The 24,628-nt window shown below is 44.7% G+C and overlaps 1 protein-coding gene across 3 annotated transcripts in view; it reads right to left on the bottom strand.

The window, feature by feature from the left end:
- Positions 1-24,628, bottom strand: part of TDRD10 (tudor domain containing 10) — a 52,392-nt gene that overhangs the window by 3,133 nt on the left and 24,631 nt on the right. For all 3 annotated transcript variants that reach the window (XM_012182462.5, XM_060414774.1, XM_060414769.1), the window contains 5 exons: positions 5,838-5,880; positions 5,235-5,325; positions 4,740-4,887; positions 4,348-4,493; positions 3,959-4,113 (listed from right to left, as the gene is read on the bottom strand). In XM_012182462.5, coding sequence (XP_012037852.2) covers positions 3,959-4,113; positions 4,348-4,493; positions 4,740-4,887; positions 5,235-5,325; positions 5,838-5,880 — 583 coding nt within the window. The remainder of the gene's footprint in view (positions 1-3,958; positions 4,114-4,347; positions 4,494-4,739; positions 4,888-5,234; positions 5,326-5,837; positions 5,881-24,628) is intronic.

The raw sequence follows: 24,628 nt of genomic DNA, 5'->3' as shown, positions 1-24,628 counted from the left end.
AGAGAAAGCTGGCACAGCAACAAAGACTCAGCACAGCCAAAACAACCGAACAAACAGAATTATTCTTTAAATGGGCATTAGACCTGAATAGACACTTCTCCAAAGAAGACACAGACGTGGCCAACAGCACATGAAAAGATGCTCAACATAGCTAATTCTCAGAGAAATGCGAATCAAAACCACAATGAGCTATCACCTCACACCAGTCAGAATGGCCGTCTTCACCAAGTTCACAAACAACAAATGCTGGAGAGGGTGTGGAGAAAAAGTAACCCTCCTGCACTGTTGGTGGGAATATAAATTGGTGCAGCCACTATGGAGAACAGTATTTGTTGCTGTTGTTTAGTTGTTAGATCCTGTCCGACTCTTTTGCAGCCCCTTGGACTGTAGCCTGCCAGACTCCTCTGTCCACGGGATTTTCCCAGGCAAGAACACTGGAATAGGTTGCCATTTCCTTCTCCAGGGGATCTTCCCCACCCAGAGATCGAACTTGTGTCTGCTGCCTTGGCAGACGGATTCTGCACCACAGAGTCACCTGGGAAGTATGGAGGTTCCTTAAAAAACTAAAAATAGAGTTGCCATACGATCCAGCAATCCTACTCCTGGGCATAGATCCAGAAAAAACGAAAACTCCCAACTCAAAACAATACACGTGCCCCAGAGACTTCCCTGGGGGTTTAGGGGCTAAGACATCACACTCCCAATGCCAGGGGCCCAGGTTTGATTCTTGGTCAGGGAACTAGATCCTGCATGCTGCTACTAAGAGTTCATTGCTGCATCTGAAAAGATCCCGCAAGCCGCAACTGAGACCCGGCACAGCCAAATAAATAAAAGATACATGCACCCTAATGTTCACAGCAGCAGTATTTATAATAGCCAAGACATGAAAGCAACCTAAATGTCCATCAACAGATGAATGGACAAAGAAACCACAAAAAAAGAATGAAATAACACCATTTGCAGCAACATGGATGGATCCAGAGATTATCACATTAAGTGAAGTCAGACAGAGAAAGCCAAATATTACGTGATATCATTTATAAGTGGAGTCTAAAAAGTAATACAAATGAACTTATTTACAAAACAGAAACAGATTTAGAGACACAGAAAACAAAATTCTGGTTACCGATGGGGTGGGGAAAGGATGAATTAGGAGTATGGAATTAACAGCGGGGAAAGGATGAATTAGGAGTATGGAATTAACAGCGCACCTGATGCAAAGAGCTGACTCATTTGAAAAGACCCTGATGCTGGGAAAGATTGAGGGCAGGAGGAGAAGGGGACGACAGAGGATGAGGTGGTTGGATGGCATCACCGACTCAATGGACATGAGTTTGGGTGGACTCCAGGAGTTGGTGATGGACAGGGAGGCTGGTGTTCATGGGTTTGCAAAGAGTCGGACATGACTGAGTGACTGAACTGAATCATTATATGTAAAACAAGTAAACAACAAGGATTTAAAATACAGCACAAGGAATTATGGGGGTTCCCAGGTGGCTCAGTGGGTAAAGAGCCCGCTTGCAATGCGGGAGACACAGGCAGGTACAGATTTCACCCTGGGGTCAGGGAGATCCCTTGGAGGAGGCCATGGCAATACACTCTGGCACTCTTGCCTGGAGAATCCCATGGACAGAGGAGCCTGGCAGGCTGCAGTCCACAGGGTCTCAAAGAGTCAGACACGACTGAAATGACTGAGCACGCACGCAGAGGGAACTACAGTGAATATCCTGTAATAGCCTCTTATGGGAAAGAAACTTAAAGACACATATAAACAGACACACACACACACATAAAGCTGAATACACAGAAGAACTGTACAGAAAAGGTCTTGATGATGCAGATAACCACAATGGTGTGGCCACTCACCTGGAACCAGACATCTTGGAACGTGAGGTCAAGTGGGCTTTAGGTAGCCTTACTGCCAATTAAGTTAGTAGAAGTGATGGGATTCCAGCTGAGATATTTAAAATACAAAAAGATGATGGCGTTAAAGTGCTGCACTCAAGATGTCAGCAAATTTGGAAAACCCAGCAGTGGCCACAGGACTTGAAAAAGTCAGTTTTCATCCCAATTCCAAAGAAGGGCTGCACTGAAGGATGCTCAAACTCCTGGACAACTGCGTTCACTTGCCATGCTAGTAAGGTTATGCTCAAAATCCTTCAAAGGCTTCAGCAGTACTTGAATCGAGAAATTCCAGATATACAAGCTTGGTTTAGAAAAAGCAGAGGAACCAGAGAATAAACCACCAACATTCCTTGGATCAGAGAAAGCAAGGGAATTTTGGAAAAGCATCTACTTCAGTTTCATTGACTACACAAAAGCCTTTGTGTGAATCATAACAAACTTCAAAATTCTTAAAGAGACGGAAATACCAGACCATCTTACCTGCCTCATGAGAAACCTGTATGCAGGTTAAGAAGCAACAGTTAGAACCCTGTATGGAACAACTGACTGGTTCAAAATTGGGAAAGGAGTACGACAAGGCTGTACATTGTCACCCAGTTTATTTAACTCATATGCAGAGTACATCATGTGAAACATTGGGCTGGATGAGTTAAAAACAAGCTGGAATCAGACTGCTGGGAGAAATATCAACAACCTCAGATTTGCAGATGCTACCACTCTAATGACAGAAAGCAAAGAGGAACTAACAAGCCTCTTTTTAAGGGTGAAAGAGGAGAGTGAAAACACTAGCTTAAAACTCAACATTAAAAAAACTAAGGTCATGGCATCCGACCCCATTACTTCACAGCAAATAGAAGTGGGAGAAGTGGAAGTAGTGGCAGGTTTTCTCATCGTTTTGGGCTCCAAAATCACTGCAGGTGGTGACCGCAGCCATGAAATTAAAGTCGTTTGCTTCCAGGAAGGAAGGCTAGATAACATATTAAAGGACAAACCTAGATAGCATATTAAAAAGCAAAGACATCACTTTGCCAATAAAGATCCGTAGAGTCACAGCTATGGTCTCTCCACTATGGACGTGAGAGTTGGGCCATAAAGAAAGGTGAATGCCGAAGAATTGATGCTTTTGAACTGTGGTCTAGAGAAGATTCTCGAGAGTCCCCTGGACAGCAAGGAGATCAAACCAGTCAATCCTAAGTGAAATCAACCCTGAATGAATACTCATTGGAAGGACTGATGCTGAAGCTGGAAGCTCCAATACTTTGGCCACCTGAGTTGGTCAATAGGCGACTCACTGGAAAAGACTCTGATGCTGGGAAAGACTGAAGGCAAAAGGAGAAGAGGGTGACAGAGGATGAGACAGTCGGATGTGGCATCACTGACTCAATGGACATGAACTTGGGTGAGCTCTGGGAGATGGCGTGGGACAGGGAGACCTGGCATGCCGCAGCCCATGGGGTCACAGTCAAACACGACAGCAACTGAACAACAGCAGCAAATAACTGAATCACTTTGCTGCAGACCTGGAACCAACACAATACTGTAAATCAACCGTACTTCAATTAAAAACCAGAGTAAGAAACATCACATCAGGGAGTAAAGTAACAAACATCACATCAGGGAAGTCTTGAGTCCACTGCTCTAACCTCTATCATTGGTCTACAAATACCACTTTTCTTCTACAAAGAATCCTTCTCTGAAGAAATCATAAGCGAAACTCAACGTACATGAAATAGATGGAAGCTGAGCAGTTCCGGCAGAAGCAAGAGTGGGAGGCCTGCCCTCCCCTCACCCCACCTTCAGGGCAGCACCTGAGGTCCCCTTCCAGATCTTATTGTTCGGAGAGACCAGGTATGAAAACCAAATTCTCAAGAAAGCTCGGCAAGGGGCAGATGCTGAAAACTAGGGTGAGACAGAAAGGACAGAGACTGACGGGAAGGCATCCTGAGGGCCTTGGCTGCCCCTAGGCAGAAGCTGTTCCCGCCCAGGTGCCCGGAGGGACTCACAGCATCCACCGTCCCCTGGGTCCTCTGGAGGAGGGTGGAGGGCGCTTTACCTTTCTCCAGCATGAAGGGCTGAGTCAGTGGGGGGATGGTCCAGAAGTCATCACTGTCCAGGGTGCGCAGGGACTGCACAGGGATGGTGGCCGATCGGCCAAAATCCACGAACATGACCACCACCCAGGAGTCCACGCGGTCCAGCACCCAGCACCTGGCCGGAGGGAGGGAGAAGAGGTTTGTCCCACCTGGTGCCACACAGAGCAGTCTTCATGGAGAGGACTGGAAGCTCTGGGATAGGAGGAAAGAGAGCTTCCTATGCTGTTCCCCACCTTGGGTGGAGAGGTGATCACAAGGAACGATCTTGAGAGAAGCAACAGCAGCAGCAGCAAAGACACGGGAGTCTGGAGTCTGGAGAGGCAAGCCTCCAGCCCTGCCCGGCACACACCTGTTCCAGGCCGGGCCGTAATCGCCCAGGTGGTACTCGGCCAGACCGCGTGTCCCGCGCCGCACCGCTGAGTCCTGCAGGTAGGGCTGCCGCTCCTCCGCCTCGGCCAGGGCGCTGAACAGGGCCTGCATGTTCTGGTACAGTGTCTATGGATGGTACAAACGCTGTGGGCCTCGCTGCCTGCCTGTATCACATGTCTGTCTTGGCAGGTATCACCTGTTACATCAGCACCACTGATCCACCCCGAGGGAACCCATGGTATGAGGTGAGAGAGAGAGTGAGGCCGAACCAGGGATCAAAGTGCGGCCCCTCTGGATGTCCATCACGCTCACCCCAGTGGGGCCGCACGAGGAGGGATCCAGGCCCCAGAGCACCACCAATAAGCCCCGTACCTCAGTGATGTGCATGGCCCAGAAGAAGGGGGTCTGAGGGACAGTACTGGTCACCAACAGCCCCACCTCCCCGCCGATGCTGGGGATGGTGGCCAGCCAGCCCAGGTCTCGGAAACATTCCCTTAGGAGCAGCACCAAGAAGGACCCTCTGTGCAAAGGGCAGGGAACAGAGGGAAAGGGGTGAACGCAGAGCGATCTGACCAACGCCTGTCCTGGGGATGCTGGGCAGGAGAGTCATCTTGACAAGAGGGCTGTGGCCCTCCCCAGGGTGGGGACAAGTGCTTCGGACATGCTGATCTCAGGGCATCCAGGGTGGGGAGAGTCCCAGGTCATCACCATACAGAAAAGGAGATGGACTTTGCAAGTGCTTGGGTCTGATGGGGGAGTTCTGAAAACTTGATTTCCCCACCCCCATACATCCCTGCCCCCACCCTCTAGGGACTGAGCAGACATTTGCAATTGCCATTTGCTGGTGGCCTCTACACCTCCGCTCACCTCATTTCCATGGGAACTGCAAAGAAGCTTGTCTTGGGTTTCTCTGTCTCACAGGGCTCACCAGAAGCTTTAGGAGTGAGCTGTGGACAAGCTGGAAGGCAGAAAGTGGAGTCCTGGAGTCACCAGGGCTGTCTCAGAGGACTGCCCCCCACCTCCCCCTCAAGAGACCCCGGAGGTAGGATAAGATGGGCGGTGAAGCTACATCCTGCCCCGTCTCAGCCTCCAGACCCTCTAGGGAAGCGTGTGGTCAACAAAGCACCCCAGGGACCTCCCTGGTGGTCCAGTGGCTGGGATTTCACCCGCCACTGCAGGGAGTGCATTTTCAGTCCCTGGTTGGGGAGCTAGAATCCCACACGCCTTGTGGCCAAGGGATCAAACCACAGAACAGAGCCAATGTTGTAACAAATTCAACAAAGACCTTAAAAATGGTCCACATCAAAAAAAAATCTTTTTTTTTTTAAAAAAAGAAGGCATCCCAGAGGAATAAAAGTATTTTCCACACCGAGGGGTCAATGCGGGACAAAGCTGGAAGGAGGCTGCGAGAGGTAAATCGGGAGCTGCAAAGACACATCCTGGGAACAGATGGCGGCTGGGGAATCTCACCAGTGGTTCCAGCAAATCCTTGAGCAGAGGCCTTCTCTGAAATCTAGGGAGAGAGAGAAAAGGCATCAATCGGGCATGGCGGTGTTCATCTCACTGTCTACATACTGGGTCTCTCCAAATAGATTCAGATGAGAACAGCGGCAGCCCCTGGACTGACACGGGCTTCAGCTGACTTCGGGGATCCCCACCCCGCTTTCTGCATTCTCTCAGGGGATCCTGAGCCAAGGAAAGACAGGAGGTTCAGGAGCAGGGAGGGAGGGCATGCTGCCAGGAACACTCACCAGGTCCTGCAGGCACAGAAGCCCAGTGCTGCTTAGCCCCAAGGCCCCTGTGGGCACTTCGGGAAAGAGAAAGGGGTAGGGATGGCTACTCCGGGGCAGGTCTGGGTGGAGACAGACTACAGACCTGCAGCCCTCAATCCACACAGGCTTCCCTCTGTCAGCTGTCCTGATCTGGAAACCCCCGACCCTGGTTACACCCACAGATCTGCCTGCCCGGCTATGTTCCTGCTTCCCCCACACCCCCCTGCTGCCCGAGAACACACACGGCCGCTATTCTCCAGTGGACACGCCACAATCCTTCCATAAGCCCCTAGTGAGTTTCCTTCCTTCCCTCCAATGGATGACACCTCACCCGCTCCTCTCTTCAAACCCTCCACACCTCCCACCCAACACCCACCCTGTGAACTGGCCTCTTCATCAGGAGAAAACTGGAAGCAACTGGATGCAGGGGCCCCCCTCATCCTCTCACCACCCAAACCACCCCCCACCCCGCTCTCTCTGCCCCTGTTACAGTGGCCACCAAGCGCCTTTCCATTGTGCTTACAGAGAAAACCCAAAGTCCCCACGTGGGCTCGCCACGGCCACAATGATCCACCCTCCTTCCACTGACCTCTTCTCTGCCCACTCACCCTTGAGGCATTTGTAGGCAGCCCCTCTGTCTAGCATGTTCTTTCCCTGGTCTCCCCACGGTTGGCTGACTTTTCATCCAGATCTCAGCCGTCACTTCCTCACACAGAGGACTCCCTAGGAACCTTTTCAGTGACCCCTCTCCTCTCCATCACCTCACCTCATTTTAGTCCTATGTTTGCTTCTTACTACTGAGACAGGCTGGGACCTGGGACCCTTTGCTGCAGTGCTCACACCTGGACAAACGTCTCCTCCAACAATAAAATACAAGGAAACTCTAAGGGACTAAAAATAACTGCACGCATGTGCAGTCAGGGAGAATCTTGGACAAGAAGATACAAAAAAGATGGGAAACCCAAAACCCAGTGCCACTTCTGAAGACTGGGAACAAAAGCAGGATGCTGTACCTGCCCCATGCACAAAGGCATGGGCCAACCACTGAAGCCACCTCTCTGGCGTGAGCCCTGGACATGGCCCTGCTCACCCCATGTAAGGACCCAGCTGATCCCACCTTGGGAACTAGCAAGCGAGCTTGGTGCTCGTTTTCCCTCCTGGTGCTGCTGCAGAGGGGGACCCAGTAAAGACTTGCCTGAATTTCTTGTCTGGCCTCTAATCAATTTCTACTGATTAAGGAAGCTAAGAACCCTGGTTGGTAATACTATCTGACATTTTCTTTTTCCTCTCTTTTCTTTGGGGGGGGGGTTGGAGGGCATTTTCTTATTTATTCACTTTTTTATGGGTTTACTGTATGTGTAGTTCCACTGGAATTTAAGCCTGATGTGAACCACATCTCTCTTCTGACAACTACCTTCATGGCCAAGGAAACCTCAGGCCCCAGAACAGTGTCTGAGACATGTTAAGCTCTTAGCAAATATATGTGAGAGAAAGAGACAGAAGGGAAGAGAAAGGAGGAGGGAGGGAGGAGAAATGAACTGGGGCAAATTCTTAATATAAACCTCGGTTTCCTCTTCAATACCATGAATCATACCTGATGTGAGGATCTACTTTGGCCAGCATCTGTTCAGGACACGACACAAAAGAGATGCCTGATAAATGGAAGAGAGGTTAAGGGACTTCCCTGATGGCCCAGAGCCTAAGCGTCCACCTGCCAGTGCAGGGGACACAGGTTCAGTCCTCATCCAGGAAGATCCCACGTGCCGCAGGGCCATGAAGCCCCGGCGACACCACGCCGGAAGCCCGCACACCCCAGAGCTGGTGCCCCGCAGCAAGGGAAGCCACCGCACCACCAGAGAGTAGAACCCGCTTGCCGCAACCGAGAAAAGCCCGGGTGCAGCAACGAAGACCCAAGGCGGCCAACAGATGAACGAAGTTTCACAACAGGGAGGTTAAAAGCGCAGGTCCTGGAGTTAGCCGGGGCGCCAATCTTGGATCGAGCTCCGTAACTCTGGCCTGGCTCCTTGGCGTCTCGACCGCAGGACGGGAGAGCAGCAGCGCCTATTGCTGGGTTTAGACGGGTTTATGCAGCAAAGCGATCGTTACAGAGCCCTGTAACGCAGAGTGAGCCCTCCACGAAGGTGAACCAGCACTGTCAACCAAGGGGGCCCAGGCAAAATCTCCACCTGAAATCATTCTGCCCCTGCTGCTGCTGCTGAGTTGCTTCAGTCGTGTCTGACTCTGTGCGAACCCACAGACGGCAGCCCACCAGGCTCCCCCGTCCCTGGGATTCTCCAGGCAAGAACATTGGAGTGGGTTGCCATTTCCTTCTCCAATGCATGAAAGGAAAAGTGAAAGTGAAGTTGCTCAGTGTCCGACCCCTAGCGACCCCATGGACTGCAGCCTACCAGGCTCTTCCATCCATGGGATTTTCCAGGCGAGAGTACTGGAGTGGGGTGCCACTGCCTTCTGTTAACTTATGACAAAGCAAAGTGACAGTGTTAAAAAATCTCCTCTAGCCAAGCTGCCTTTTTATTTGAACAGGGCTTCCCAGGTGGCGCTAGTGGTAAAGAACTTCAGGAGACACATGTTTAATACCTGGGTCGGGGAGATCCTCTGGAGAAGGAAATGGCAACCCACTCCAGCAATCTTGTTGGGTAAATCCTCATGGACAGAGCAGCCTGGCGGGCTACGGTCCATAGGGTCACACAGTCGTACACGACTGAAGTGACTTAGCACTTAGCAAGGCAGTTCCACATACCAATCTCAAGAACCAATTATCAGCAAGGGTTTCAAGCTAAAAATTACTATTAATACAGAAACATTGAAAACCATTCCAGGTCTAATTATTATTCCCTAATGATTTGAGAGATGTAAAAGCCTATTTTGTCAGTTCGTGAAATTCAGTTTCAAAGGAAAATCTATACAATTGTCATCCAACCACCACAGCAGACACATCACTCAAAAACAAACTTCAAATTTCAGGATATGCATAACATAGAAGTGGCCACCTAGAAGCTGCAGCAATCGAGGCAGCATCTCAGGAACTGCCAAACCAGCCGATTTTAATTAAGTTCTATTGTTGCCACAAGCACAGTAACTCTACGCCCCGGATCAGTCAACAGCTCTTAATGGTCTACTTTGTTCTGGGACACTGCTACCAGCTGGTCAAGCATTCCAAGAGGTGGCCTGCTCCAGAATCATGCAGGTAAGTCCCAGCAGTGGGAGAGAAGTCACGGGGCACACAAAGGTCAGTGGCCAGAAGGCTTTTGGGGGCTGGGAGCACCGACCTCATGTGACACTCAGAACAGTGGTGGCCTCCCTGGGATTGCTCACTGACACACCCTTGGCCTGCTGTGGCCACCCTGCACCACCACTTTTAAGGTCCTGTCTCTACCTGGGGAACCATACCTGGAGCTACCTGACGGGCATATCCTAGTGGAAATTTAAAACTTGGAGCTTTAACCATCAACTGCTTTCCTGCCACCCAGTACCACCTTGTAAAACTTGGAGCTTTAACCATCAGCTGCTTTCCTGCCACCCAGTACCACCTTGCACTTCTTGCATTTCTATGTGCTGGGCTCAGAGGGACAAAGACGACAGACACAGGCCTTGGTCTTGGGGAGCTACACCGAGTCACTCCACACGTATTTATACAACGCGTTCGTTCTGGACACAGCCATCACATCTCCTGGGGGCAGGAGACAAGAAGTATACAAAGAAGTATAAGGTCGATGACCATAAGGGTAAAGAAGAGTCACAAGGCAAGGAGAGGGGACAAGAGGCCAAGCGTGGGGGAGGGCGTGACAGCTGAGCAGAGGCCCGAATGAACTGAGAAGGCAAACCCGCAGGCATCTGGGAGATAAGCCTTCCTGCCGAGGACACCTGAGGTCCTAGGGTAGGGCTGTGCTTCCACTGCGACACTGCAGCCGGAGAAACAGGCATCTGCATCTTACCGGTCCCACCAAGACAGGCCTTCTGCTTCCAGGCGCTTGGAGTCTCTTCCACAGGGTCCCTTTAAACCAAACCTAAGTGAGCAGATGAACTGATGGTGGCACACCCACACACAGAATACGACTCAGCAATAAAAGAGAGAACTGCTGATGGCGCGGCCGCATGGATGATTCTCAATAACATTCTGCTGAGTGGAAGAAGCCAGACACAAAGAGGCGCTGTGGCTCGAGTCCATCTACACCAAAGTCTAGGAAAGGATCACTCTCATCTAAACTGATGGAAAGCAGATCAGTCACCGCCTGGGGCCACGGAGCAGGGAAAAGGCACAAGAGCATCTTTGGGGATGACTGAAATAGTCTATATTTGACTGTGACGGTGGTTACAGACGCATATGATTGTCAAAATTCATCCAACTGTACACCTAAAAGGGGCTCATTTTATGTAATAATTCAATGATGCTTCAGTAGGTGATTTTTTAGTATAAATTGGTTAAATCTGGCTAGGTCATTCCATGCTCAAACCCTCCAGTGTTCTCATTATTATGTGACTATGTTAATGCCAACTGCTGCTGAATCAAGTTACACACCATGAAAATTAAAAATGTTTAATACTAAAAATGTATTATGATTATTTTTATCCTTAAACAACCTTCTCCAGGAATTAACTGCTCCTTTTTTCCCATTTACTTGGATTTCCTTAAATTTCTGGCTAAATCAATAAAACAAAGACAAAATTAATGACCATCCGGTAAGACTGAAAAGAAGACACAAATTGCCAACATCAGGAACAAAATGGGATATCAATATACAGCTCACAGATATCAAAAGGATACCAAGGGGACATGAAGGACAACTCTACACATAAATACAAATGTGAAGCTGGACAACTTACTACAAAATATACCACTTTCTCAAAAACTATAAACTGTCAAAACTCACCCAGTCTGAAACAGACGATTTGAAGAGCCCCATTACTGTTAAAGAAATTGAACTCTTAATTAAAAAAAAAAAAATCTCAGGAATTCCCTGGCAGTCTAGTGGTTAGGACTTGGCACTTTCAGTGCCAGGGGCCCTGGTTCAATCCCTGGTTGGGGAACTAAAATCCCACAGCCAAAAAGGAAAAAGAAAATAAAAAGGAAACCTCCAAGCTCAGATGGTTTTACTAGAGAATTCTAGCAAACATTTAAAGAACAGTTAATGTAGTTCTATACAGTCTTTTCCAAAAGGAGAGAACACTTCCTGATTCATTTTATAGAATGCATTTATACTAGTATTCAGTTCAGTTGCTCAGCCATGTCCTTCTCTTTGCTAAACAAGAAAAATTACACGTTCATATCACTCAATACAGAAGAAACCATTCAACAAAATTCAGCATCTGTTGAATGCTGGAAATGTTGAAAATTCAACATCTGTTATAGGTTGACTTATTTCTGCCCCCTCAAAAACATATTTGTGGAACTCCAGACCCCTAGTACTCAGACTGTGACCCTTATTTGGAAACGGGATCTTTAGAGGAAAGAGAGGTAAAACGAAGTCCCCAGGGTGGGTCCTAATCCAGTACGAGCGTGTCCTTATGAGAAGAGGAAGCCTGAGCAGCAGCCCGACACAGAGGGAGACAACACGAAGCCACGCAAGGAGAGCAATACGCGAGACAGAAGGCTGGGGAGACACGCCTGGGAGCCGGAGAGCGCCGAGGGTGACTGGCAGACTCCAGAAGCTAGGCAGAGGCAAGCCACAGCTTCCCCCAGCTTTCAGAGGGGCCTCTGCCCTGCTGACACCGTAATTCAGGTCCTCCAGCCTCCAGAGCTATGAGACGGTCAATTCCTGTTGTTCCAAGCCACTTAGCTTGTGGTACTTTGTGACAGCAATCATACTACTACTACTACTGCTAAGTCGCTTCAGTCGTGTCCGACTCTGTGCAACCCCACAGACGGCAGCCCACCAGGCTCCCCCACCCCTGGGATTATCCAGGCAAGAACACTGGAGTGGGTTGCCACTACCTTCTCCAATGTATGAAAGTGAAAAGTGAAAGTGAAGTCGCTCAGTAGTGTCCGACCCTCAGCGACCCCATGGACTGCAGCCTTCCTGGCTCCTCCATCCATGGGATTTTCCAGGCAAGAGTACTGGAGTAGGGTGCAACTGCCTTCTCCAGACAGCAATCATAAGAAACTAATATAACAATGACTCATGATTTAAAAAAGAGAAGACTCTTAGAAACAGGAACAGAGGACAGTTTCCTTAACTTAATAAAGAATATCCATCCAAAAGCCTATGATAAACTCATGCTTCATTGTGAAAGACTGAATCTTTTTACCCTAAAAGAATAAGGCAAGGATATCCACACGCACTACTCTACTTCAGCATAATGCTGGGAATCTAGCCAGTACTAAGAAAATGAAACAAAGACATACAGATCAGAAAGGGAAAAAAGTAAAATAAAACTGGTCTTATTTGCAAATGACATTACTGTCTACACAGAAAACCCCAAGAAATCTACCCCAAAAACCCCCACATTCCTATCACTAATAAGTTCAGCAAAGTAACAGGATATAAGATAAATATTAAAAAATTGTATTTCTATGTATTACCAATGAGCAAGGAGACAGAAAGCAAAAATACAGTGTCATTTATAATCACTCAAATTAAATACTTGTATCAACCTAATAAAATATATTAGAACTTGTATACTGTAAACTATACAATCTGATTAAAGAAATCAAAAAAGGTCTGAATCAATGGAAACACATACTGTGTATTTATGTTCATGGACTGGAAGACCCAACATATAATAAAAATATCAATTCTCCTTAAACTAACACATGAGTCTAAAGCGATTGCTATCAAAACTCCAGTCAAGAGGGGTGGAGCGAAGGGAACACTGTTGATGGGAATGTAAATTGGTACAGCAACCATGGGGGTGGCTTAAAAAACTAAAGTCAAAGCTATTATATGACCCTGCAATCCCACTCCTGGGCATATATCCAGAGAAAAACATGATACAAAAGGATATATGTACCCCAAAGTTTACTGCAGCACTGCTCACAACAGCCAGAACATGGGAGCAACCTAAATGTCCACCAACAGGTGAATGGATAGAGATGGAATGTCACTCAGCCAGTAAAAAGAATAGAAATGCCTTTTGCAGCAACATATCATGCTGGGTGAAGTAAATCAGACAGAGGCATACACGTCATCTGACATCCTTTATATGTGCAATCTAAAAAGAAATGGTACGAATGAACTTACAAACAGCAGGAGAGTCACAGACTTAGAGAACTAACGTGTGGTTGCTGGGGGGAAGGGATAGTTAGAGAGTTTGGGATGGACATATACACACAGCTATATTTCAAATGGATGACTAACAAGGACCTACTGTATAGCACGTGGAACTCTGCTCCATGTTATACAGCAGCCTGGATTGCAGGGGAGTTTGCGGGGAGAATGAATACATGCATGTATATGGCTGGGTCCCTTTGCTGTTCACCTGAAACTATCTGGCTGTACCTCAATACAAAATTAAAAGCTTTAAAAAACAACAACAACAAAAAAAAACCTCCAGTCAAAATTACTGTAGTTCTAGATTATTCTAAAATCTATATACAAAGGCAAAAGAATTAGAACAGCTAAAATGACATTGAAAAACAGTAAGTAGAAGCAATCTCCTAATTTCAGTACTTCTTATAGCTATAGTAACTGAGACTATATATAGAGACATTAGACATGTAGATCAATGGAACAAAACTGGGGACCCAGAAACTTGCTGTTGTTCAGTCACAAGTCCTGTCAGGCTCTGTGACACCACGGACTGCAGCACACCAGGCTCCTCTGTCCTTCACTATCTTTCAGAGTTTGCTCAAACTCATGTCCATCGAGTCGGGGGTGCCATCTAACAATCTTCCTCCTCTGCTGCCCTCTTCTCCTTTTGCCTTCAGTCTTTCCCAGCACAGGGTCTTTTCCAATGAGTTAGCTATTTGCATCAGGTGACCAAAAGAGGGAAGCCTCAGCGTCAGCATCAATCCTTCCATTCCTTCAGGACTGAGTTCCTTTAGGACTGAGTGGTTTGATATCCTTGCATTCCAAAGGACTCTCAAGAGTCTTCTCCACACAGTTCAAAAGCATCAATTCTTCAAAGTTCAATCAAAGTTCAGGCTTTTTTTATGGTCCAACTCTCACATCCATGCATGACCACTGGAAAAACCATAGCTTTGACTATACAGACTTTCGTCAGCAAAGTGATGTCTCTGCTTTTTAATACACTGTCTAGACCTGTTGCAGCTTTCCTTTCAAGGAGTTAAGTGTCTTTTACTTTCATGGCAGCAGTCACCATCCACAGTCATTTTGGAGCCCAAGAAAATAAAATCTGTCACTCTTTCCACCTTTTCCCCTTCTATTTGCCATGAAGTGATGGGACTGGATACCATGATCTTAGTTTTATGAATGTTGAGCTTTAAACAGATTTTTCACTCTTCTCTTTCACCCTTTTCAGAGGCTCTTTAGTTCCTCTGTTTTCTGCCATTAGAGTGGGATCATCTCCATATCTGAGGCTGTCAATATTTCTTCTAGCAATCTTGATTCCAGCTTGTGATTAATCCACCCCAACATTTCACACGATGTACTTTGCATATAAATTAAACAGAGTGACAATATACAGCCTTGTCATAATCCTTTTCCAATTTTGAACCAGTCAGTTGTTCCATGTCCAATTCTGCTGCTTCTTGACTCATATAAATGTTTCTTAGGAGGCAGGCCAGGTGGTCTGGTATTCCCATCTCTTTAAGAATTTTCCATATGGATTCATGTCAATGTATGGCAAAACCAATACAGTACTGTAAAGTAAAATAAAAATTTTTTTAAATAAAAACAAAAGAATTTTCCACAAATTGTTGTGATCCACACAGTCAAAGGCTTTAGCGTAGTCAATGAAGCAGATGTTTTTCTGGAATTCCCTTGTCTTTTCTATGATTCAGTGGATGTTGGCAATTTGATCTCTGATTCCTCTACCTTTTCTAAACCCAGCTTGTACATCTGGAAGTTCTCAGTTCACATACTGCTAAAGCCTAGCTTGAAGGATTTAGAGCATAAATGTACTAGTATGTGAAATGAGTGCAATTGGGCAGTAGTTTGAACATTCTTTGGTATTGCCCTTCTTTGGGAATAGAATGAAAGCTGACCTTTTCCAGTCCTGTGGCCACTACTGAGTTTTCCAAATTTGCCGGCATACTGAGTGCAGCCCTTTAACAGCATCATCCTTTAGGATTTTAAATAGCTCAGCTGAAATTCCGTCATCTCCACTAGCTGTATTCATAGTAATGCTTCCTAAGGCCCACTTGACTGGACACTCCAGGATGTCTGGCTCTAGTTGAGTGATCACACCATCATGGTTATTCAGATCATTAAGACCTTTTTTGTATAGTTCTTCTGTGTATTCTTGCCACCTCTTAATCTCATCTGCTTCTATTAGGTTCTTACTGTTTCTGTCCTTTATCATCCCCATCCTTGCATGAAATGTTCCCTTGGTACCTCCAATTTTCTTGAAGAGCTCTCTAGTCTTTCCCATCCTACTGTCTTCCTCTATTTCTTTGCATTGTTCATTGAAGAAGGCTTTCTTATGTCTCCTTGCGATTCCCTGGAACTCTGCATTCAGTTGGATGTAGCTTTCCCTTTCTCCCTTGCCTTTTGCTTCTCTTTTCTCAGCTATCTGTGAGGCCTCCTCAGCCACTTTTCTTCTTGCATTCTTTTTTTCTGGGATGGTTTTGGTCACTGTCTCCTGTGCAATGTTATGAACCTCTGCCCATTGTTCTTCAGGCACTCTATCAGATCTAATCCCTCGAAACTATTTCTCGCCTCCACTGTATAATCATAAGGAATTTGACTTAGGTCATACCTGAATGGTCTAGTGGTTTTCCCTACTTTCTTCAATTTAAGCCTGAATTTTGTAATAAGGAGCTCATGATCTGAGCCACAGTCAGCTCCTGGTCTTGTTTTTGCTGACTGTATAGAGCTTCTCCATCTTCAGCTGCAAAGAATATAATCAGTCTGATTTCACTATCGACCATCTGGTGACGTCCATGTGCAGAGTCGTCTCTTGTGTTATGGGAAAAGGGTGTTTGCTATGACCAGCATGTTCTCTTGACACAACTGTTAACCTTTGTCCTGCTTCATTTTGTACTCCAAGAACAAACTTGCCTATTACTCCGGGTATCTCTTGACTTCCTACTTTTGCATTCTAATCCTCCATGATGAAAAGGACATCTTTATTGGTGTTAATTCTAGAAGGTGTTATAGGTCTTCATAGAACCATTCAGCTTCTTCGGCATCAGTGGCTGAAGCACAGATTTGGATTACCACAACACTGAATGGTTTGCCTTGGAAATGAACTGAGATCATTTAGTTTATTCATTCCTAAGTTATCGACGTTCACTCTTGCCAGCTCCTGCTTGACCATGTCCAACTTACCTCGATACATGGACCTAATGTTAATTCCAGGTTCATATGCAATGTTTTCCTTACAGCACTGGACTTTACTTTCACCGCCAGACACATTCACATTTGAGCGTTATTTCCATTTTGGCTCAGCGGCTTCATTCTTTCTGGAGCTACTAGTAATCACCCTCCGCTCTTCCCTAATTTCATATTGGACACCTTCTGACCTGGGGAGTTCACCTTTCAGTGTCATATCTTTTTGCCTTTTCATACTGTTCATGGGGTTCTTGAGGCAAGAATCCTGGAGTGGTTTGCCATTCCTCCTCCACTTAGCCACAGTTTGTCAGGACTCGCCACTATGATCCGTCCATCTTGGGTGGCCCTACACAGCATGGCTCATAGCTTCACTGAGCTAGGCAAGTCCCTTTGCCACGACAAGGCTGTGATCCATGAAGAAGGATGAAAAAATAAATGAGTCCACACAAATATGCAAGAGCAATTTAATGGAGGAAATGGTGCTAGAAAAACTGAACATAAGAAAAAAAAAAAAAAAAACTCAACCTAAGTTTCAAAGCATATACAAAAATTAACTCAAAATTAAAAGGGGCTTTACAATGTAAAGCCATATAACTTTAAAAAAAAGGATAAAATCTTTGTACCATTTTACATTCCCACCATATGAAGGGTTCTCTGCATCCCCTCCAGGATGTCACTTTTTAATTTTAGCCTGATAGATATATAGTGATATCTTATTATGGTTTTAATTTACATTTTCCTAATGTCAAATAGTCAATCCTCATCCCAGTTCCCAAGAAGGGCAGTACTAAAGAATGTTCAAACCACTGGACAATTGCACTCATCTCCCGTGCTAGGAAGGTCATGCTCAAAATCTTACATGCTAGGCCTCAGCATTAAGTGAACCAAGAACTTCCAGACGCCTAAGCTTTAGAAAAGGCAGAGGAGCCAGAGATCAAATTGCCAACATTTACTGGATCATAGTGAAAGCAAGGGGAATTCCAGAAAAACATCCACCTCTGTTTCATCAACTACACTAAAGCCTTTGACTGTACAGACTGTAACAAACTATGGAAAACTCTTAAAGAGATGGGACTACCAGACCATCTTACCTGCCTCCTGGAAAACCTGTATGGAGGTCAAGAGGAAACAGTTTAGAACCCAGTATGGAACAACTGACTGGTTCAGGATTGAGAAAGGAGTACCACAAGGCTGTTTGTTGTCACCCTGTTTATTTAACTTATACACTGAGCACATCATGAGAAATGCCAGGATAGATGAGTTACAAGCTAGAATCAAGATTGGCGGGAGAAACATCAGCAAACTCAGATATGCAGATGATACCACTCTAATGGCAGAAATCGGAGAGGAAATAAAGAGGCTCTTGATGAAGGTGAAGGGAGAGAATGAAAAAGCCAACTTAAAACTAAATATTAAAAAAACCAAGATCATGGCATCTGGCCCCATTACTTCATGGCAAATAGAAGCGGAAAAGGTGGAAGTAGTGACGGAGTTCCTCTTTTTGGGCTCTAAAATCACTGTGGATGGTGACTGCAGCCATGAAATCACAAGAGGACTGCTTTTTGGCAGGAAAGCTATGACAAACCTAGGCGGTGTGTTGAAAAGCAAAGACATCACTTTGCCGACAAAGGTCCTTATAGTCAAGGCTGTGGTCTTTCCAGTGGTCATATACAGTTGTGAGAGCTGGACCATGAAGAAGACAGAGAACTGAAGAATTGATGCCTTCAAACTGTGCTGCTAGAGAAGACTCTTTGAGAATCCCTCTAACAGTAAAGAGATCAAACCAGTCAAGGTCTAATGTTAAAGCTGAAGCTCCAATATTTTGGTCACCTGATGCAAACAGCCAACTCATGGAAAAAACACTGATACTGGGAACGATTGAGGGCAGAGGAGCAGAGGGCAACAGAGGACCAGGCATTTGGACAGCATCACTGACTCAATGGACATGAGTTTGAGCAAACTCTGGGAGATGGTAAGGGACAAGGAGGCCTGGTGCGCTGCAGTCCACGGAGTCTCGAAGAGTCGGACACGACTGGGAGACTGAACAACAACAATTCTAACGATGTTGAACATCTTTGCTTGTGGCTAGGGCTGGCCAAAAACTTCTTAGACCTGACAACAAAAGTGTCATTCATAAAAGGAAAAATAGATAAACTGGACTTCACTGAAATTTAAAACCTTTGTTCTACAAAAAATCCTATCAAGAAGATGAAAAAAAAAAATGAGCTACAGAGTAGGAGAAAACACTTGCAAATCACGTATCCAACAAAGGACTAGTATCTAGAATACATAAAGAACTCTCAAAATTCAATGGCAAAAAAACCAAACAATCCAATTAGAAAATGGGCAATAAAAAGAAAGATATTTCAACAAAAATGATATACACAAATAGTAAATAAGCACATGAAAAGGTATTCGATAGCATTAGCATCAGGGAAATGCAAATTAAAACTGTAATAAGATATCACAAATATACCCACCAGAGTGGCTAAAATTAAAAAATGACATCCTGGAGGGGTGTCTGAGAACACTTCATACAATCATAGTGGAAATGTAAAATGGTACAGTCATTGAAAACAGTTTCCTTAAGAAAGGAAACATGTAATGACCATACTATTCAGCAATTTTAATTTGGGGCATTTATCCTAGAGAAACACACAAACTCTATACATGAAGATTTATAGCAAATTTTATTTGTAATAGTCAAAAACTAGCAACAATGTAGATATCCTTCAATGGGTAAATGGTTAAGTAAACTTTGTACATCTACACCATAGAATACTACTCAGCAGGATAAACTATTAGTATACCCAACAGCCCCTGGATGATCTCAAAAAATTATGCTGACAGAAAAAAGCCAATCCCAAAAGGTTACATACAATATTTTTCCATTCACGTAACATTCCTGAAACTGAAGAAATAGAGAACAGACTAGTTGTTCCAGGGACTAAGGCGGAGATGGGGATGGGAGGGAGGTGGGTGTGGCTATAACAACAGGAAGGATGCTCGTGGTAGTGAGGGAAACGTCCTGTATCTTGATGGTATCAGTGTCAATATCCTGGTTGTGAGATTGTTTTCTAAGATGTTACCATTGTGGGAACTGTGTAAAGCGTACAGGGAATCTAGGTACTGTTTCTTACAACTAGCTCCATGTGAATCTACGATTACCTCAAAAAGAAAAGTTTAACTGAAAGAAAAATTCTTATCTCACCAGCAGTATAAAAGCAGACAGCCACTGGCCAAAGTCTGCTGACCCCTGTCCTGGTCAGTTACATTATTTCAAGTATCTTCTTCTAGTTTTTTGGACTGAATTTATCTTCCTTTGTATTATCTTTCAAAGCAGGTAAGTTCCTAATTTTAAGTGATAACTCCTCTTTTTTTCTGTATGCCTTAACAACTCTTATTCTACTCTGAGGTTATAAAGAGATTCTTCTATACTTTTTCCTAAAAGTTTTAAAGCTTTGTTTTTCACATGTAAGTATGGTTCATCTAGAGTTCATTTTTGTGTATGAGGTAAGGCATGGATATAATTTCATATTTTTCCACATAAAAAAGCAACTGTCCAGATTCAACAACTGAAGTATCTGTCCTTTCACCAGATATGTACAACTCTACAAGAATAGTCATAGTTTCTCCATTTGCAAGAGCCTCTTTTGGGGGACTCGCTATTGTATGTTATTAGTCTTAAATATTCATAGGCTTTTAAACTTCCACATAAATTTTAGAATTAGCCTGTTCCATTCCTGGGAAACCCTGTGGGAATTTTTATTGAAATTATGCAGAATCAACAGATGAATTTGGGGAGAACGACTCTTAAGTAACTCTTTTTCTATCTTCCTATCCACGAACATGAAAATTTTACCATTTTAGACTTCCTTAAAGACTTTCAATAAAACTAACATTTCCCCCATAGGCCATGCTCACCTTTCACTGGATTCATTTCTATGTACCTTAATTTTTTAAATTGATCTTATGAATGTTACATTTAAAATATTATTTTCTGTTGTTTATTCATGGAAATATAAATAAAACTGATTTTTATATATCTGATATATATCAAACTACCTTATTAAAATGTTATTTCTAATAATTTATGTATTTAAGTTTTTCTATGTAAAGAAACATCATCTGTAAATAATGAACTTTGTTTCTCCTATCCCAGTATTTATGCCTTTAACTTATTTCCCTTACCTTACTAGATAAAAGTATATCCATGTCTTGTTCCTATTTTTTAATGAGAATGTTTATAATGTTTTTCTATTGAAATACTATTTTCTGTAGAGTTTTAAAAGATAGCCTTTATCAGGTTAAGAATAACTTTTCACTTCGAGCTGCTAAAAATCTTTATTTTTAAATCATAAATAAGTGCTGAATTTTATCAAATGCTTTTGCTGTGTCTAAAGCGATCATATGGTTTTCATTCTTTAATCTGTTAATGTAGTGAAAGAGTTATTGTTTTTCTTTATTTTTCTTTTCTTTCCCTGGCCTTACCATAAAGGTTGCTTGTGGGATCTCAATTCCCTGACCAGACTCTGAACCCAGGCCACGGCAGTCAAAACCCAGAATTCTAACCACTAGGCAACCATGGAACTCCAGACTTGTCATTTTTCTAATGCTAAATTTCCATATTTTTGGAAAAAATCCAACTGCCATTACAATCTCCATCAGCCAATATTCACTTCATTTTGCCAATATTTTGTTTAGAAACATCGCATGTGTATTCACGTGAGAGAAGCCAGCCTGCAATTTATTTCTCTCATAATCTCCTGCCTGATTTGTTATCAGATTATATTGGCCTCGAAGAATGAACTAACAAGTATTCCTTAGAAGAATTTATATAATATTGGAATTTTCTATTCTTGAAAATTCAGTAAATTTGCCTATAAAACAATCAGAGCTCGGTGTTTGCTTTACAAGACGATTCTAAACATTGATTCAAACTGCTTTACAGATATAGGACTGTAAGATACAGGTTCTTATCTAAGATACAGGTTCTTATATTAGTTTTGAAAATGATATACTTTAAAAAACAGGTCCATTTCCTCTAAGTTTTCAAATTTATTAGCTTATATTTTAATATCAGCTACATCTATAGTTATGATCTCTTTTTTAATACTAATGTTTATTTATTCCCTTTTCTTTTTTCTAATTAATCATTCCAAAAGTTTTTTTCATTAATCTCTTTAAAGAATCAAATTTTGACTTTATTGATCCCTCTATTGAAGCTTTGTTTTTTACGCTTGTTTCCCCTCCAGTTTTACGGAGATATAACTGACATATAACTACAGCTTTGTTTACAAAATTAAAAATTGTTTTATGAAAGGGAAACAAGAAGTGCCGTTTTTACGTATTGATTTATGGCTGCGCTGTGCCTTGGCTGGTCCACAGGTTCTCCTCCTGGCTGGGGCGAGCAGAGGCCGCTCCTCCTTGCTGTGCACGGGCTTCTCGCTGCGGTGGCCCCTCTTGTCACACACACAGCACAGGCTCTAGGCGCACTGGCTTCAGCGGCTGCGGCGCGCGGGCTCTAGAATGTGGGCTCAGCTGTGGCCCACGAGCGTAGCTACCCTGTGGCACGTGGGATCTTCCTGGCACAGGGATGGAACCTGTGTCCCCTGCATTGGCAGGCCGATTCTTAACCCCTGGACCACCAGGGAAGTCCACAGAATTTTTAATTTAAAAAAACTTTGCTTTAAAATTTTTGCTGGGACTTCCCTGGTGGTCCAGTGGTTAAGACTCTGTACTCCCAATGCAAAAAGGCCAGGGTTCGATCCCTGGTCAGGGAACTAGACCCCACGTGCCACAATTAAAGATCCTGCATGCCTCCACTAAGACCCGGTGCATCCAAATAAATAGATTTTTTTTTCTAATTTTGTCTGTTCCTTATTTGGGTTTATTTTTACTTTTTACCTACTTCAATCAACTGTAAGCTCATTTATTTTCACCATGTCTCCTTTGCTCATTTAAGCATTCAATATTACATACTTCCCCACAAGTACTGCTTTTGCTGCAGTCAACTTTTTTATTTTCTTGGTCGTACTGGGTCTTTGTTGCTGCGCACAGCCTTCCTCTAGTTGCAGTGGGCGGGGGCTACTCTTTGCTGCAGTGAGCAGGCTTCTCCTTGCGGTGGCTTCTCTTGTTACGGAGCACAGGCTCTGGGTGCATGGGCTGCAGAAAATCTGCAGCACGTGGGCTCAACAGCTGTAGCCTGTGGGCTCTAGAGCACATATATCCCACAGCTTTCGATGAGAAAAACTTGTCTGTATTGTTCAGTTCTAAGAACTTTTTCAAAAAAATTTTCTGGCTGAGCTGTGCGGCATGCAGGATCTTAGCTCCCCGACAAGGCACTGAACTCATGCGCCCCATAATGGAAGCCTGAAGTCTTAACCGCTGGACCACCAGGGACGTCCTCTTAAGTATTTTTAAATTTCTCTTATAATTTCTTCTTTGACCTACGAGTTATTTACTTAGGAATATGTTTTTAAATTCCCAAAAGCGTGGAGATTACTGTTCATCTTTTGGTTACTGATTTCTAATGCAAAAGCACCAGAAATGGTCCTGAGAAATGATATTCATCCCAAAAGGAAGACGGTGAGCCTCTAAACACTCTTACTAATACCTGGTTCTGACATGACAGTACTTACCCAAACAACCGTAAAATTGGACAAAATACACAAATTAACTGTTTCTGGTACACACTAATGATAGTGAGTAGCAGAGGGCAATCTGCCTGAGAAAAGCAAAGCATGGGCCAGGAGCCCACATTGCCTCTGGCCCCTTGCCGGGGGGCATTTTCCCAATTCACAGCCAAGGCAAGCAGAGCCTGGGCAGTCAGTGGCAGTCCCCCTGAGCAGAAGAAACACACAGAAGAGGTTTGGTGCTGGGAATTTATGAGATGGGGTACCACTGAGAAAGGAGTACAGAAAAGCCCCAGAAATCTAGGGGCTAAACCCAGGTGCTTGGCTGAATCCTAAGCTGCCCATATGCAGGGTAGATCCTGGGAGGCCTTAGAGAGAAGAGCTGCTGTAGAAGGTAGAGAGTGAGCTGAGAGAGGAATACAGGTATCAATACGATGCTGGGAAGATAATGGAGTTCCAGCCCAGCCGGAGTGGAGCATGGTAAGTACCCTGACACCTTCAGCCTACAAGGTCAGATCTGAGGAAAAGGATTTTGCCTAAGAACAAAGGCTCAAAGTGAAGTATCAGGTCAGTTCAGTCGCTCAGTCGTGTCCGACTCTTTGCGACCCCATGAATCGCAGCACGCCAGGCCTCCCTGTCCATCACCAACTCCCGGAGTTCACTCAAACTCATGTCCATTGAGTCGGTGACGCCATCCAGCCATCTCATCCTCTGTCGAGTATACCAGTCCCCAAAAAAGAAAACCAACTTTAATAAGATCAAAAGACCAGCTAGTGACTTCATTTTTGCTAGGAAAAAAAATCAGCACTATTTAAAGAACGTAATATAAAGTCTCTGTAATACAACAGCCACAGTATCCAACATACAGTAAAAAATTACCGTAAGAAGCCTTTACTCTTAAGCAAGGAGGTAAATGTCCACAAAAGCAGAGCCACAAGTGGCCCAGATGTTGGAATTGGCAGAAAATAATTTTGTAACTACAGTAAGTATATTAAAGAACCTGGAAGAAAAGATAAACAAAACGGGTGAAAAGATGAAAGAGTTCAGGAACGTCCCTGGCGGTCCAGTGGTTGAGACACTGTGCTTCCACCTCAGGGGCCCTGGTCTGACCCCTGGTTGGAGAACGAAGGGCTCCCCAGGTGGCGCTAGTGGTAAAGAACTCGCCTGCCAGTGCAAGAGACGTACGAGACATGGGTTCAATCCCTGGGTCGGGAAGATCCTTTGGAGTAGGAAATGGCAACCCCCTCCAGTATTCTTGCCTAGAGAATCCCATGGACAGAGGAGCCTGGGAGGCTACAGTCCATAGGGTCGCAAACAGTCAGACACGACTGAAGCGACTCAGCACTCAAGCACGTACATGTGGAACCAAGACGCCACATGCCTCAAGGCCCAGCCAAAAAAAAATAAAGGAAAAGTTCAGCTGAGGAATGGGGGGTAAGAAC

Source organism: Ovis aries, chromosome 1 (genome assembly GCF_016772045.2).
Source record: "Ovis aries strain OAR_USU_Benz2616 breed Rambouillet chromosome 1, ARS-UI_Ramb_v3.0, whole genome shotgun sequence".
Lineage (NCBI taxonomy): Eukaryota > Metazoa > Chordata > Mammalia > Artiodactyla > Bovidae > Ovis > Ovis aries.
This window is presented reverse-complemented; position numbering and strand designations above follow the sequence as displayed.